Source organism: Varanus komodoensis, unplaced genomic scaffold (genome assembly GCF_004798865.1).
Source record: "Varanus komodoensis strain SLA01 unplaced genomic scaffold, ASM479886v1 scaffold52, whole genome shotgun sequence".
NCBI classification, from domain to species: Eukaryota; Metazoa; Chordata; class Lepidosauria; order Squamata; family Varanidae; genus Varanus; species Varanus komodoensis.
In genome coordinates, this window is record NW_025336114.1 from 4,520,112 (window position 1) to 4,537,520 (window position 17,409).

Sequence of the window (17,409 nt, forward strand, 5' to 3'; positions counted from 1 at the left end):
TCCAATAGACTTGACCCCTGCCATGTACTATCCCTATAGCCCCTGAGGGAGGATCAGCCTGAGTCCCTTCTCTGAGGGACCCTGCTCCATTACAGTGGGAAGGGACAACCCATACCTCTGCCCCGCAGACCACTCATCCAAGGCTTTCAACTGTATCCACTGCAAGATTCTGTGCTGATTGGGGGTGCCTGCCACCTAGTGACTGGAGATGGCACAAACACATTTAATTTAATTATGTTAACAGTTAAGTAATCCATGGTGTACTTCACTAGGGTCCCCTTAGTATGCATGCTATGTTTTAGGTGTCATAACACCAAAACATCTGCATGGTGGCATCTCTTTCTCTTCCTTCAATCACTGCTCAAAGTCTACTTTTTCCCAGAAGGCTTTGATACAAGCCCATCAACCTCTGCCCTACTGCAGAGATGGACAAAACATGGACATGAGCCATATGTGGATGTAGGCCACCTGTGACCCCATCCTTGAATTTCCTGTGCTGGCAAAAACAAAACACAACCTGAATATTTTGCAAGGGAACGAGGCATGGAGGGAGCATTCACCTTGTTTGCTAGCTGAATCACACTCCTGAAAGCCTCCTAGAAGCACGATTCTGCTATTCCATGAGGTATGCACCCCCTGTGCACCCTGCTTGCATGAAAAATCTTTCCCTTGTTTGCTGTGGCTAGCACAGCAATAGCAAATGTAGTAGCGACCGTGGCGGCCTGGGGTAGAAATGCAGCCCCAGCTCCAAGAGGTTACCCACCCCTCTTCTCCTGAAGTCAACGCAGATTCTTTCCCTGTGTACCCAATGCTCCTGTTCCCCAGCCCGGGATTCTAAGTCCCCGGGTGCAGTCTGTCCAGCACTATGAGGGCGCTATATAAATAAATAATAGTGGCAATACTCATTTAACATGTGCCTAACACAAAATGTGCCAGTGGTGATGAGAAGGGAGCCTTTATATTGCAATGACCCTCAGAGGTGTGGGGACAACGCATCAGCGCGCAGAGCACAGCCAGCCCTGGCATTCGACGGAGTGCAGCAGCCTCGTCAGTTAGCAGATGCTGCAATGTAGGAAGCGGCAGTGGGGCATGTCCACAAGACGCCTGCTGCCTAGTCTGGGCACAGGGGAGGGCCACCAGGGTTGATATAAGATTCAGTTGCTCCTCTGGTTGCCTTCTGTGCACGGAATGGGGTAGGGGAGGCACCTTGGTTGCCTGCTCAGGCAATGACATCTCTTGCATCAGACGTGTCACAAAGCTTTGCTTCATCCCAATGCCTGTTCCCATCATTACAGGTCAGGGGTGGGCTTGGCCCTACCTCAAAGCTGCCACAAGTGCAAGGGGTTCCCTGGACAATGGTCTGCAGCACAGGCAAGTTCAGCTGTTCCCTGCTCTGTTCCTATCCATAAATAAACAGGCCCAGGCAGGCAGCAGTAACTGCTCCTGAAAAGACTGACTTGTTAGCCTAGCCTCTCCCCTATGAAGAAACAACAATATTACCATCCGCCTCCCATGGCAGCTTGTCAGGGGGCACAAAATAAGGCTGCTGCCATTATTGCTGGCACTGATTCTGACCTTTCGATACAGAAAGCTAGCAAGCGAAGCTTTTCTAGGCATGGGGATAAGAGCCAGGAAAAGCTTCACCCATTAAACATGGAAGGACAGTAAAACAATGTTAGCAACCCTCATAACCAATGCAGATTCTCCTGCAATGGTTCTCCTCTGCTCCTTCCTTCAGTCGTGGCAACAGTGTCAGCTCTCAGTACTGCTGCCTCAACCACAGAGGACTTGAGTGGAGACTCCCAGAGTCAGCGCTTCAGGTTTTGGGGTGATGAAGCTGGATGGCTGCTGGAAAGAAGCAGAGCTGGAGCTCAAGTCAGTGTTGGGTGGGGCAGAGGTGCGGGTGTGGAGAACAGCCTCTTAATGGAGCTTGTTGGCCAGGAGGGCACCAGACAGCAGAAGTCCAATGCAAGCAAGTGCCAAACACCAACTAAATATACATTCATGGACTCTCGAGAAACTATTTGTGACAATGCAAGACAATGAACTAACAGCTTACAATTTTTGCTCAGTTTCCTCATGATCCCCCTTGGAAGAGTTAATAATGTCTAACATTGTTTCAACTTATCATGATCCGCACCTTTATTTTGAAGGGACCATTCTCACTTTTTGACTTCTTGATTTCCCCCCCAATTCCAATCCCTTATGTGGGTTTCACAGAGAAGCAAGACTGGACCTGCTTTTTGCTTTTCTTTTTTTCTGCTGCAGAAATGCCCCCTTTCCCCCATACAGCAAGAGCAATGACTTACATCCATTGACTGTTCCCTCTGAATGCTTTTCTTGGTCTCCTTTTCACGTGAGCTGAGCACTGGCTCTCGACTGTATCTGCCACTAGGTTGCTTGTCAGTTTGGTCTTTCTGCTGGAGTTCCACAGGAATGGTTCCATCTGAATCGGATGCATCCAGTTCTTTTTCTAGTTCTTCCATCTCCTCTGGAGACAAAGTGGATAGTAAGTTGTCAATATCTGGATCCTCACTGACTTGCCTTCTGTATTTTGCTACCTTGGACATCTTGGCAGTTTGCAGGTAAAACACTGTGTGTATTATATTTTTGTAAAGGTGAGAAGAAAACAAGTAGCAAATTGATAGGATTTCTTGGAAAACAGCTCAAGGAAACCAGGTTCTTCTTTGCCTTACTTTAGAGGTGTTGAAATGTTACATGTAAGAAACTATGACTTCTCTACAGCCTGGAATATAATAGTTATGCAGATGAAGAACAGCTGGCCAATGAAAAGTCAGACCACTATTGCCTGGCTTAGCTGGGCCAGTCAAATGAGTCGGAGGTGGAGCTGGGTTTCATCAGAGGAGTTTGAAACTTGAGGACATTCCGGGGAATCTTGAAGTGCCGCATGACCAAATTTAGTCCTGAACATTTTGCTTTTTAAAGGCAATGAAAGAAGCATGCAAAAAACCCCAAACAAAACAAAATCCAACAATCTGTTGGCTGGGAGCAAGGACATGGAGATTAAAGCCAAACCTTCTGGGATGTGTCTGTAAACAACTCAGTGTTCTAACAATGAATGCCTCAAAATTGTTTCTAGGGTAATATCTTGGAATAGTTTTACTGAAACTCACCATCCTCTTAGTCAACAATTATGTACTACACTTGGCAATAAAATGTAGGAGATTTGAGGAAAAATATATTTTTTTCTTTTCATTAAACGTTTTTAAAGATCACACATTCCTTCCTTTCAGAGAAAATTGGCATTTGATTCTTTTTTCCTTTGAATTTTATACGATATACTCTTCTCAATGGAACAAACACAGAAAATCCATGTTACAGTCCACTTTCTAAGCACAGCTATTATACCCCTGCTCCCCACAACCATGCTGAAAGAGTAGAGCTACAGACCTATAGAGATGTACTAGTAAGCCACCATTGGGTTACTTCTGAGTAAATTTGCATTGAATTGAACATTTGCAAGTGCATACATTAAAACAACAACAGCAATAACCCCTTGCTGAAAACTGAGGAACTGAGAACAAGATTAGAATTTAACTTCCATAGTACTGTGGGGGTTTGGGGGAAGTTGTTTTTTGGTTTTGTTTTGTTCTGTAAACTACATATTCCCTGCATATCTCTTACTGACTTAAATATTTTGATCTCTTCAGCATTATGTGTATGTGAAAATGCAAAATAGACTCTTCGGTCTTCCTTTGAACATAGCTGACTTCACATTACTAAGTATATTTTGGGATAGTGACAACGTTGCTGTTCAAGAGTAAACTAGGTAATGTAAGGTAATGTGGGTCTTCTCACCTGGATGTAGTAGTAAGGCTACCAGGTTTTAAGTTTTGATTTGAGTGCCAAACTGGTGATTTCTCCTCTTCTGCACCCTGTGGAATATGGAACACCAATTGCACCATCTACAAGTGAAGGTGGTCTAGGTAGACAAAAATGGCCACCAGACCTCCTTCACAACACAGAAAGAGCTGCCCAGCCCTGTTTTAAATTATCAAAGACAGCAAGCGAGGGTTGAGTGGTTGCACCTCCTGTCCACTGTCTTCACTGTTCCCCTTACATTTATCTCTTTTGTCTGCTGCTGTAGGGCCAACTTGAAATCTTGTTTTGCTGTAGCAAGTAAGGAAGGAGAGTGAAGAGGGGAGAAGGTGCAGCAGCCGCATCCTTTCTTGACATTTCTGAAGATGGACACAGTTTTGACCATTCTACAGCTGTTCTTTCTAGGAGAGACTCCATAGATTTTTCTGGCCCTCTCACTAGCCCTCAATATACTATGAACCCAGGTTTCCTTATGTGACACCTTGAGATATTTTGGGCTACAGGTCCTCTCAGCCTTAGCCAAAATGGTCAATGGTCAGGACTGATATGAGTTGTAGTCCAAAATGTCTAACAGTCTAAGCTGGGACTAGGGTGCATTGTGTTTTGGTGGTTTCATTCCAATTTGCAGGGCCATTTTCAGAAAATGGTGCTGGAGAAGATGCTGTTGTTCCATGGCACCCATGCTGATTAATGTATACATGAAAACAGTGAGATGATCTGAGAATTGGGAGATAAGTGTTATTAATATGTGTATTTATAATGCCCAGTTTTGTTTTTCCCATTCATGAAACTCAGGTGAAGCTGTAGAAGTGCTGAACCACTTGATCAGATTAGTAATGGATTGTTTGAGATATGGGAAGCAGAAACTCAGTCGGGACAAGATGGAGGGGCCAGGCTTCCCTAATTTGGAGGAAAATCTAAAGAATAAAATGTGCAATATATATTTAACCAAAACTAAATGTCTTAATTAAGGAAGATTCTTAACAATACTACAAAATGCATATTATTATTTATATAGAAAGTGCAGAGGATTCTCCCTTTACTAAGTAATACTCAGGATAATCTTCTGAAGATGTGCTGCTGTTCTGCTTAAGGCATGATTCATTCTGTATTATTTAGAGAATTGCCTTCTCCCACTTGCACTGTATTTTATTCTTACCATTGCTGTTATGTTTGACTTTGATTTTTTACTTCTATTTTATGTTTCAGTTTGCAACTTTTGAAGTATATCTTATGTTGTATTTTATGGTTTTGATTGTTGTGAACCATCCAGAGAGCTTCAGTTATAGGGTGGTTTAAAATGTAATAAATTAAATAAATGTAGTGTCATCATCTGGGTCTGCAATAGGGTCTGATTCCTATGTACAGGACACATGAACTCTGTTCTCTATTAGAGTGGCCATATTTCCTAGTTTACAGAGGTCAGTCCTCTAGTTGAAGGGTTGTCATGTTCAGGCCATTTTTCCCACTGTGAAGGAGAGATGTATTTCTACTTCAATAATTATTGCTTGATGTGCACCTATGCATATATATGTATGTATGTATATTGCAGACCTGCATCCTTTTTCATCCTAATTTTTTCAGGCTGCATTTTCTCTCTCTCTTAATCACCTTCTTTGGTTTGGTAATGGGAAGTGACTGTCTTAATTGCATCTTGTTGCAATCATATCTAAAAAGATTTTTTTTAAAAAAATATGTAGCATAATTAAGCATCTGTTAATTTTGGACCTGTGTAATACAACCCCGGAATTGCTTATCGGTGTTGAAGTCTTGAGGTGACAACCGAATGGCGACCTTTCGCACCCGAGCTCTTTCCTAAATTTAAGGTTTACGACGTATGTGCCCCATCTTCTGGCAATCTCAATTACTGCATGTCGTAAGGCAATGCATGTTTATGGCGGGATGATCTGATTTTCTTGAAAGAAAGAAGTAAACCAAAATCAAGTGACACTCAGCTTTTCGGGATCATCAGGAAAGTCCATTCATAATCCATAGATGACTGTTTGGGATTTGCATAGATTGCATTTGCTTTGGCTTATGTTTTTAAGTTTTTTAAATGCCCCTCCATACAGTGCCAGGACCCACCACGAGAACGCGGAAGCTCGGAGGCCAAACGGTGACTATTCAGGATTAAGTACGCTTTACATTTAATGTTAACATGCTCAGAGGTACTGTCTGTATAATATTAATAGTGGAATTATTAGGCGATCATTCCAATCGGGCGCCATTCTCCCCGAAAACGAAGCACATAAAGATCCACGCACAACAAATGAATGAAGCGAATAACCTTTCCCACCCCGTGCTTAAGGTCATATATCATAGCGCATAGAATTTATAGACATAAACAGTAAAGTTACTCCTAATCTAAACGCTCTATAAGAATAGCCGTAATTTATTTTTAGCCGCGCAATGTACTCTTGCTATATCTATTGTCAGAACTTTTAACACTTTATTAAAATAAAATAGAAAAATCAATGAGACTGGCAAGATCCATGACTAAAATAGGGTGTGACTCTAAATTTTTACTATCTCCTTGGTGCAATTTCCAGTTGTCTCCTCCCTCTCCCTGTCTGCGTCTTCGGATGCCCACCTTTGTTCATAACATAGAGATATGAACTTATAGAAACGCACGATATCTTCATTATTCCTGGAGCGCCCGGTCTCAAACTGACTTTATGTTTTAAAAATTCACTCTGGAAAACATTGAAAGTTAAAACAGAAGTGCCATACAGTAAAGGGATGCCATTCTCGCTCCACTTCTGGCTAAAGGCGGCTTCCCTTTCCAGTGTCTTTCATCAGACGTCCTGAGATGTGTCACTCTCTCCGATTCTGTCTTCTTTGTACCGGGCGACCAATGGCTGTGCTTAGTCTAGCCGGGGCCACGTGACTCTCATGCCGGTAGCCGGCTAAGTGAGCGCGGTTCTCGCCTGCCCGTGTGGAAGCCGCGATTCAAGATGGAGGAGTACGCGCGCGAGCCTTGGTGAGGAACCGCGCTCGGCTCTCCCTCATCTCCCCAGAGGCAACAAGGGCAGCAGAGAGCTCAGGCCGGTGCGCCTGCTCCCTAGAGGGGCTCTTGGCGGAGTCACGTCGCTTTCCTTTTTCCAGCCCCGGCGTGCGTCCGATGACCTTGGAGGGAGGGAGGCGGTGGGTCAGTCCCGTCGGTCAGCCTTGCCTTCCAGGCAGCGAGAGCTCCGGATGTCATCCTGGCTGCCACAGCGACGGGCGCCTTGCGTACCAGCTCAGGCACGCCGTTCCCTTGCGGGGAAACGACCGATCCCCACGGCCCCTGAAAGACAAGATCATTGGCTTAGGTTCCGTGTAGCCGGCCAGACCAGACAGGCCTTTGCCTCACCATGCCAATGGAAAAGGGGTTCGTTCGTTTTCTGCTGTAGAGCAAACCGCGTATTACCTTTCCCAACTTGGCGCCCTTAAGATGTGTTGGACTTCAGCTCGCATTATTCACAGGTAGCATGGCCAGTAGTCCAACACATCTGGAGGAAGCTAGTTTGAGGAAGGCTACTGTTAAATATAATATGGGGGTGGGGCTTATATAATGATATAGTGCTCAGTTTTTGTTTGGCCGCTCTGGGGTGTAACTGGGTTGGACAGAAGGCAGACTGATCCACTAGTGGGGTCTACTGGGCAATTTCTGGAGCATCAACTAGCTATAATGTTGACTACTTTCTGGGAAGCTTGCAGAGAAAGCTGGAGTAGGTGGCCTCTGGTCTCAACATACAAGGTATGTTGTCCATTCTTAGATAAATGTGCATACTGAGTCAGAATCCTTTTAAACCATTATGGTTTTACTTTAAGAGAACCTCTGTGTGCAGTCCTGCGTTATAAACTGTACATTGGTGGACTCCAGAAACAAGACTGCACAAGCATGGGGGCAGCACTCTTCTGGGCTTTGATCCAATTGTGTTGCTTTGCTAGCAAGGGGGAATCACTGATGGAACAGATTTTGTAAGTTGGGTCAGTGGGCAGAGGTACATCTTAGGAAAACCACAGGGGTGCTGCTGAAAATAGGTCTTCTCTCCTGTCATCACAGTATTTGTTTCCCTGTGCTGACATTATTGGCTAATGGCTGCTGTTGACATAGGTGTGGACACTGAAGAGTTGGCATTGGAATTGTGTATTTTTATTGCACATTACTGAAACTAAAGGGTTGCAATTTTCATCTACAATTTTCACCTATACCTGTGTTTTGTATAATGAGAGCTGGGAAACCTATGGTTCTCTAGATGGCTCTGAATTCCAGCTTCCAGCTAGTGTGGAATGTTGGAGACTGGAAAGGCTTATTTTTCTATCTTCCTTGGGTAGGCAGGGATGTGAAGGAGCAGTTTCGATGTAGGATTAATCAATTCTGTGAGCTGTTTTTAGGCCATTGGGCTGAAAGCCTGTACTTACTTATCTGGGAGTCAGTTCCATTGAACTGAATGGGACAAAAGTAGGTTGATTGGGTGGTAAAAATTCTAAATAGTTTTAAAATTGCCCTTTTGGCTCCAACTCATAGTAAAGAATACATTCAGATTAGGAACTAGAAAGTAAATTATTTGATTACTACGATGTGATGTTTGCCAGACTGAACATATGGTGTGCCTTCTTTCATTTAGCCCTTGGAGAATAGTGGATGACTGTGGTGGTGCCTTCACAATGGGAGCCATTGGTGGTGGCATTTTTCAAGCTGTCAAAGGATTCAGAAATTCTCCAGTGGTGAGTTAAGAATATTTCTTAGAATTTTTTAATAGTTGAAGGCAATAGGGTAGAGGAAGTTTACAATTCTTTTAACAGATATACTCATATCAAGGCAGTTGCACATTGTGCTAGAGTTAGATATGAAGGGATGCTAAGCATTTCTTAAATTCAGCTCAGGAATATTCTGGGTTACTTTAAAATGCTTGTTATGAGGTGTTTTACACAAAGTGACAAAACATGTGAAAGCAATTTTTTTGGCTAGAGAAATGAAGTGTGGAATGCATAAAAGATTTCGTATTCAGTAGTCTTCCTACTGCAGTTAATTTTAGTAGAACTGTTAATTCCAGTGAGACCTATTGGAACAGGAACAAATAGTGTAAAACTGCAGGGTGTTATTGAACCTGGAAGCTATCCTCCACCCCCTGAGAATGAACAGGTCACGGCCGGGTTGACATTTCACAGCAGGGTAAAGCTGTGTAGGGCAGAGAGAAAGCCTTAGTAATCTGTATTCAGCTCATCCTTCTTCCATCACTTAACCCTTATGGAAATGTGTAGTGAACTGATCTGTTGTGTCCGCAGATTAACTAAATCAAAGTGCAGTGTGGCCCAAACACTGGCCCTAGTGTTTGAAACCCAGTGCCCCAGTTTCAGACAGATTATGTTAAATACACCTTAAATATAATATGTAAATATAGTAGTTACTGATGTTGCTTCACTTGTGTACTTTTCTCTCTTACAGGGTGTAAATTATAGGTTACGAGGTAGTTTGACAGCTATTAAAACCAGAGCACCACAGTTGGGAGGTAATCATTCTATTTGCACGTTATTTTTTCCTATTCTGTTTTAAAGGTGAAACTGATAACAATTTTTGTGGAATTTCATCTTGGTTTATTTTCAGTACATAACTGTTGTTGAATGCAGGTGTACTAGAGCATGAGCATACAGATTTGTAGCACTAGCGTCTCATGGGTGGTATGTCATTTCCAGCTTTTTATGTTTTCAGGCACAGTTCTGCCAGTTTTCTAGGAGTCAGATAACAACTATGTATTATCTTAAGAGATGTTGCTCTGATATTAGAAGATACAGATTTATATGGTGGTTTCCCAGATACTCATCCAAGCTACATCATCAATAGAAGTAGATAAGTTCAACTTCCACCTTAGTTCAACTTCCAATAAGATAAGTTCGACTCCCAACTTCAGACTACTATTTTTGCTCTCATCAGAGTCCAAAAGAATCTTATATATAATTGATACCATCACTTTAATGCAGCCTCTATCATTATCAATTTATTTCTCAGGACTAGTTCAGCTGTGAACTGCCTGGTCCTTTACTCCCTTGTTAGAAGGGAAAGAATATCATTGATAATCCCAGGAACCATGTGATATCAGAATTTACTACCTCTTGCTTCTTTTTTAGAAGTAGCTTTTTCTTTAATACATATCCCTCTTATTACCACCTTCATAGTTTCCCATAGGGCTGTAGAAGAGGCATTTTCTATATTGTTCTCTGTTAAATATTAACTAGAGTTTGATGGATGGCTTCTTGTGCTGGCTGATTACTCAATAAAATAGGACTAAAAGACCATGATGAGGAGACAAATTTAAATCCATACTAACAGGAGTATGATTTGTGACCTGAATAAGCCCTCTATCAGTCTTGCTCACAAACTGCAGCAAAGGAGAGAGCAGTAAATAGTCTATCCTTGACTGTGTTTGATGCCTTGCAATTTGGTCAGTAAAGCATTCATTTCTTAAGTTCAATTCACCCCACACATTTTTAGTCTCCACACCTCACATCCTTTTATGAGCTTCAACTCCTTAAAGTATTGTACATTATCCTGTAATTTACACCATCCCACTCAGTTTTGTTACAAGATTGGCCACCTTCATTTCCAAGGTATTCATCAAATCTTTCAAACTCTGCATGAATATTGATCGTATCAAGACTAATTGTGCCTCAAACTGTTCCTGCAGCTGTAAACCCTCTCCAGTGGTATGCTCTGTTTGAGTAAAAAGTCCAGAAGTCATACCTCACTCAGTGTTTTCCTCTCCCTGCAGGCAGACTTCATATCTTTGGCATTCTCTTGATCTAAAAAAATGCAGTTAAATCTCCAGATTTGATTTAGAGGCTGCAGCAGACATTTTACTCCCTCAATCTGGCAGCAGAAAAGGTTCAAAATTATCAAGAAGCAGTGTTATATCAATGCCTGTGTTGGAGAACAGAGCTCTGATCCAGGCAGCTCTTTTCTAGCTCGCAGGCCACAGCTGCCCCTGGAAAATTACAGATGAGATATGTGCAAATTCAAACTTATGTTATTTTTTTAATAAAATCAATATATGAAAGACACAAACTTACACAGGTAGATGTGCTTAAATTCCATGTCACTATATGGAGCCTGCACATATTTTAAAATGTGTACAGGCTTGTAATCCCACTTGGTCTAACTACTTGCTGCAAGATCGCTTTTTCCTTTGTATAGTTGTGTAGTAGAGCCAGGGCTCATAAGGATGAGACACCTGCACTTTTTTATCAGGAAAGATGCTTACATGCACCACCTTCACTCAACTCAGAATTCTATATTCCTCCTGAGCTTCCCTGCAATATTCACAATAGCTGAGAGAAAACAAATCTTCCAGGCAACAGTATGTTGGTCCTAGCTGTAATGAGAAGTATTTTGGGGTGGCTTGGTTCTGAATGGGCAGTTAAGAGCCACCAGCTTTTCAAAACACATGTTCATGGTGTAGTGGAAAACTACTAGCACTGGTTTGTTGATACGATCACTACCTACATGTTTTATCTCTCCTTGGGGTGTGGCTTTTGAGTCTGTCAAGGTAGCTGCTTGCAATTTTTAGCACTAGACAACTGGCTTTGCAGGAACAATTTAAGGGAAGAGGAGGATGCAGCAGAAGCACCAGATGCCTGCCCCCATCATAGGGCTTTCTACCATCAGCTGCCTTTTGGAAATGCACACAGGGAAGTGGGCTGGTAAAGAAAACAAGTGCCTGCTTGAGCCAGATTGGGATTTTTCCTGCTTTTAGTCAGGAGTGGACTGCATTTCACAGGCTGCATTTCATGTGGCTTCTGCTAGTGAGTGCAGTGAATAGGTTCCTCTTAGGAAAAGTGAATACAGAGGCTGAGAAACTTAAGTTTTATCTGTGGGTTTATGTTCATTAATTTGTTAGAATTTTTGCTTACACATACATGTTAGGGCACAATCCTATACATGTCTAAACAGAAAACAAAAAGCATGGCTGGCTAGAAGTGGGGAGTTGTAGGACTTTTTTCTATCTAAACATGCACAGGACTGTCCCTAGAGTTACATTGTTGAATGATTACAGACAGGTTTTTTTTCACAATGGTTGCCCTTGCTTCTTCTGCGCATTGGAAGTTCAGTTTCTACATCTTTTACTTTATAGCAGAATTGTTATATTAATAGGCAAAAATCCAAATAAGGAAACTACTGTTGCTTCAATCATTCTAACTCTGTTTTCCCTTCAAATAGGTAGCTTTGCTGTGTGGGGAGGTCTCTTTTCCATGATTGACTGTAGTATGGTGAAAGCAAGAGGAAAAGAAGATCCTTGGAACTCCATCACCAGTGGAGCCTTAACTGGTGCCATATTAGCTGCAAGAAGTAAGGACTTTAATTCAGAGTGAATGCTTATTAAAAAGTACTTCATTAAAAATGAAAAATACTTTAGGCAGTGCTTTCTTTGTCATAGAACGCACCGGAACGGTGTTCCGGCACCTTTTTTCAACAGATTTTCCAAGTTTTAAAAGTAACTTTTGAAAATTTGATGTTTGGTCCATGTGAATTTGAATCGCCCTGTCCAGTGTAGCAGGTCAGCGGCAAAATCGTTAAAACGGTGCATGCGGGCTGCTTGTGTGTCAAGTCCGACACATGCGTACTTCGTCTGCGCTGGTTGTGATGGTGCTGCTTGGCTTGTGATTGGTCGTGTGGTTGCGCACTGAGTGCTTACTGTGGGCAGCAACCATTGTTTCATTACACAACTGACGTGCGTGGGTGTGTGTGTGTACAGTGATTGACTATGTGCGAATGGTAAATCATTTCTTTATTTTAAAAAAAGTTGGTGAATTGAAAATCTTTTTAAAATTTTTAGTGTAAAAGTGTGACCCCAAATTTAAAAATGAAAAAAATTACTAATTACTTCTCAACCACTGGTCCTGCTAATAAAAAGGCCAGAATATTAACAGACACGACAGAACACATACAGTAGATACTAACAGCAGGGAAAGGAGGCAAGAAGATTTGTCGGATGAGAATTGGACAAAACTTTGGAATTTACTATGAACATTTGCCTTAAATACAATGAATTAAATTTATGTTAAGAACTGAATATATAATTTTTTTAATAAAAGATTAACAAGATGTGAGTTCCAGCACCTTTTTTCTTACAAAAAAAGCACTGCTTTTAGGTCTGTCAAATGAGTGAAATGTAAGGTAATCCTGTGTCCTTATTTAGTAGTAGCATATATTTCTGACATTTCTTTTTCACAGTATTAAGAGTTTTATCAGACATAAACCATAAAATGAATACCATATCATTACATCTAGCAGGAAATCCAGCTGTATTACCTTAGCATCAAGGAGATATTTGAATACTGTACATTTCTATAAAGCCACCCAGGAAGGGAATCATACAATGCCTGTTCTTTAACATCCCCTAATCTTCAGTATTTCTTATATACTTTCCCACCTAAAATTTGTAAAACTGGCAATGTACTTACAGCTTATAAAATGGTGAACAGTCTGGCTTGCCATTATACAATGTTTTTAAAAGCCATCTTTCTCTTACTTTGCCTCTTTTAGATGGTCCAGTTGCCATGGTTGGATCTGCAGCTATGGGAGGAATTCTTCTAGCTTTAATTGAAGGAGCAGGTATCCTACTAACAAGGTTTGCATCTGCACAATTTCCAAATGGTAAGATGTCCATCTTAGTTCAGGTACAATACACGATATTAGTATTGCTTTGTTGAGACTTTCCTTGTGTTATTAATTCTTCTTTTTGTGAGTACCTCTTCTTTATTTGAGTGAAGTTCTTTCTAGATCAAAAAGAGGTTTAAATGAAAGGAGACAAGCCATTAACAAAGAAATGGCTATTAAGGTATCTTTTAGGTGTCTCACTTAAAACATGACAAACATTAAGCAAGCCACATAATGATTCCAGAGAGCTACCAGCTCTTGCTTTATGTGGCTGTAATCCCAAAACTGTGTCTTTGAGCACACCAGTGTATTGCAAGATAGCTACTAGTGACCTGGGAAGAACCAGTGAAAGTCTCCAGGGAAAGTGTACTGTCTTCCCTTAAAGGAGGCTGCTACTGAGCTTTGATCGGCCGCTGCCTCCTTTCACTCAGCCTCCAGCATAGTGCCACAGTTCTGAGAAGCTAATCTGTGTACTGACTTCTACTGTACAGCACTGTCTGCTACTAAAGATTAAAACAAATTTATCCCAGTTTGTGTTCATGGTTTGTGGATGACCTACTCCTAGCTACTTGAAACTTTCATAAAATAAATGATAAATTACTTAATTTGAAAATATATCCAGTGTAACCTGCTGCTATGCACTAATTGCTTTTTTATTGTTACAGGCCCTCAGTTTTCAGACGATCCTTCTCAGTTACAACCCTCACCATTTGGAGACTATAGGCAGTATCAATGATGTCCTGTATTCTTCTCTTTCATGTTGTACAAGCAAATTGTTGCCCTTACAAGGACAAGCAAGATGCAGCATCACTTGAAGACTTTTCATTGGAAGTGTACACCTAGATGTTTCTGTATTTTTCATATATTTAAAAGATTATGAATAGTAGGATTCCATTATTGTAAAGTAGATAAGAGATACCTAAGCAACTCCTTATGCCTTGTCTTAAAAGGACCAAGCAATGTATTATTGCAGAAAGATGTGAGTCTGTGGCCTTTATGGTACAGTCCTGACCATACTGGCACCATTAACTTTAAAGGACAGAACAGCCATGCAGTGCCAGAGCTGCCTACCTGAGGAGAATGTGCGAGTAACAGGACAAATGAGGTGGGTTGCCTGCTTTTCGGCTGGAATGAAGGTGCACCTAGTGATGCGGGGCTGGGAGGGGTACTCGTTTTCCTCTTTCGATCTTTAATACCACATTTAGATATGAGAATGAAATGTTAAGGAAAATCATTACAATGTTCAAATGTTAAAACCTGGTAGGCATTTTTTGTTGGTAAAAACTGCTGTGGGAATCCAAAAAACTATACAGGGAGCCTTTGTAAAGTATTTAAAGGTTCACACTGACTGTCTCCCAGGGTTGTCCTAGGCTAGAGGACTGCTCAGTTTCAGTGCCTGATCACTTTGAGTTGTCACTGTTAGGTCTTGTATTACATTTATATAATAATGTAGGAGGGGGATACCAACAATTTAATGGTGCAGCTTTCACATGTAAAGTCTACTACTCATAAACTTGACAAGTTTGCAGTGCCTGTATATTTTCAACCTTTAACTGTTTGAGCGGACTTTTCATGCCTGAATATAAATTAGCAATACGTTTGCATTAGATGGAACTTCCAGTTTGCCCAGAAGCATGCTTGTAAACGTGCACACTTCAGCAAGTGTCATCCAGACAATACACAATACAAGTTTAATTCCTGACCATTAGTTTCCATTAGATTATTTATGGTGTGTAAATGTACTATTTGTCTTCACCCTAAATATGTGAATGAAGAACAAGCTGTATCCACAATGTAAAAGCCTATGTTGGTGGGATGGGAGTTGTTGGAAGCTTCAAACAAAAAAGAATGGCGATCACAACTGCACAAATCTTGGTGAAAGAAAACTGATGATAGTAAAATACTTGTAGGGTCTCTTTGCAAAGTCAAAATTAAAGAACTCCCTCTAGTGGCACCTGTGTCTTATGCCATTGCCAAGCATGTGATATAAAGGGGTGTGTGTGTATGAGTGTATAGAAAAGTGAAACAACGTTTGTGATCCCTCTTTCCTAGTTGAGAGGTAGTCAATTTATATTGGGGCTGTACCAGTTTAGAGTTGCAGGTGAGGGATCCTGTAACCCAGTTCTTCCCTGTAAAGAAGATATTAGACTAGAACACTTGACACTGATTTTCTTCCATTCATTTATGGAAGCTGCCATCTGTAGTCTAAATTGATACAATCCAGACAGTTTATTACCTCAATAAGAGCTCAACTGTTTCTGTCCTGCATGGATGATTTATATGCCAACAGCCCAATGAAATACAATAATAGTGTTTTCTAGGAGATAACTTTTCAGATAAGCTGTATCGGGTAGCTTTTTTTACATATGTAAATGACACTCTTACTTTTAAATTACTGCAGCAATTCCAAGGTTTAGAAGGCTAAAAATCAAGACAAATCTCCATTTTCCTCTTGAGCATTTCCCATTTCTATTAATATGTAGGGAAGACACCTGTGCCTGAACTGAGATAAATAGTGGTGACAAGAGTTTTCTTTCTCAACCTTATTAACAAATTGAAAGCTACAAAAATACCAGGCCCAGATGATATCTATGTTAGAGATCTATGAAGAAGTCAAATATGGAATTACTGATCTTGTAACAAAAATATGTCCCTAAGCTCAACTTCTTCATGAGAAGGTTAGAGAATGGCCAAGATAATGCAAATTTCAAACACGGATCTTAGATCTGAGAAATTACAGGTCTGACAACATGAATTGTTGAAAAATAAGATTATCAAATATAGAAGGATAAGTCTGTTGAAAAAAAAATCCAGCAAGTTCCTAAAATGATCTGATCTGCCTTATGAAACTTAAAATCGTTTGAGACTGATAATAAACATGTAGACAGAAGTGCTTCAATAAATGTTGGACTTTCAAAAACCTGCTAGTTCCTCAGGAAGAAGGCACCTGAGCAAACATTGCAGTTGCAAGAAAAAGAAACATAGTTTTCAGGATTGGGAACTAGATAGAGTAGGAATAAATGTGAATTCTCAAAATGCATGAGTGGGGTTCTACAATGGAGCCCCTTTATTGGGACTGGTGTTTTAACTGATTTGTAAATGATCTGGAATTGGGTGAAATGGCCATGTTTGTTAATGTTGCCAAAGGTTTTAGGGTCACCTAAACAAAAACTGATTAGAGAAGACCAAAATGATGTTTCCATCCTGGAAGAATGGACATTAAAATGGTACATGCAATTCAATGTAAGCAAATATAAATTGTTTGTTTTGTTTTTATACCTCCTATTAGCCAGAGCTCTGGGAGTTAACAAAGTTAAAAACATACAACAAAAAGGCATAAGACAATAAAACAGTTCTAACCAAATTGGCACAGAGTGACACAAGATAAAATACAATGTGAAAAATAAACCTTTCAAAACAATACTGGGAAAATAAAAAAATCTTCATCTCGTGCTGAAAAGAAGAAAGAGTAGGCACTAGGCAAACTTGTTTGGATAACAGGTGGAATAACAGGTGCCAAAAACAAAATGGCCTTTTGGTAGACAGCCGTCTTACTTCCTTTGGGGGAGGCTCCTGGAGACAAGCCCCTGAGAAAGATGTTAGGGTCCAGGTAGGTACATATGGAGCAAGGCGTTCCTTCAGATTGTTTGGCCTCAAGCCGTTTAGGGTTTTGAATGTTAATACTAGTACTTTGAAACTGGCCCAGACTTTAACTGACAACCAATATTGGTATAATATGTTCTTGTAAGCCAGCCTCCATGAACAATTTTGCTGCCTGCATGTTGGGGCTCAAAATCACAACTTTATATATTCATGGATGGGATCTAACTTACTGTAGCTGTTGAGAAAAAGGAAATGTTCATTTTGGGTAAAAGTAGAAATGGAATCAAAAATAAAACTGCTAATACCATACTACCTTTATGCAAATC

General features: G+C 40.9%; 2 protein-coding genes across 5 annotated transcripts in view; one reads left to right on the forward strand and one right to left on the reverse strand.

Moving 5' to 3' along the window:
- Positions 1-17,409, reverse strand: part of LMOD1 (leiomodin 1) — a 61,971-nt gene that overhangs the window by 36,572 nt on the left and 7,990 nt on the right. The window contains exon 3 of the mRNA XM_044447458.1: positions 2,310-2,734. Within this exon, the coding sequence (XP_044303393.1) occupies positions 2,310-2,570 (261 nt within the window). The 5' untranslated portion in view covers positions 2,571-2,734. The remainder of the gene's footprint in view (positions 1-2,309; positions 2,735-17,409) is intronic.
- Positions 6,724-15,434, forward strand: TIMM17A (translocase of inner mitochondrial membrane 17A). 4 transcript variants are annotated; one of them, XM_044447462.1, is made up of 6 exons: positions 6,724-6,820; positions 8,454-8,553; positions 9,275-9,338; positions 12,041-12,169; positions 13,367-13,477; positions 14,146-15,434. In XM_044447462.1, the coding sequence occupies exons 1-6, from the start codon at positions 6,795-6,797 to the stop codon at positions 14,214-14,216; spliced, it is 501 nt and encodes a 166-aa protein (XP_044303397.1). In that variant the 5' UTR covers positions 6,724-6,794; the 3' UTR covers positions 14,217-15,434. The 4 variants fall into 4 exon arrangements, with proteins under 4 accessions (XP_044303397.1, XP_044303399.1, XP_044303398.1 ...); XM_044447464.1 differs by having other exon boundaries at positions 13,367-13,451; XM_044447463.1 differs by lacking the exon at positions 6,724-6,820 and adding an exon at positions 6,995-7,210.

Excerpts from the sequence above, each read along its gene's own strand:
- TIMM17A (XM_044447462.1), top strand. The coding sequence starts at position 6,795 with ATGGAGGAGTACGCGCGCGAGCCTTG. Across the intron at positions 8,554-9,274 it reads GATTCAGAAATTCTCCAGTG|GGTGTAAATTATAGGTTACG; the intron begins GTGAGTTAAGAA and ends TCTCTCTTACAG. Across the intron at positions 12,170-13,366 it reads TGCCATATTAGCTGCAAGAA|ATGGTCCAGTTGCCATGGTT; the intron begins GTAAGGACTTTA and ends TGCCTCTTTTAG.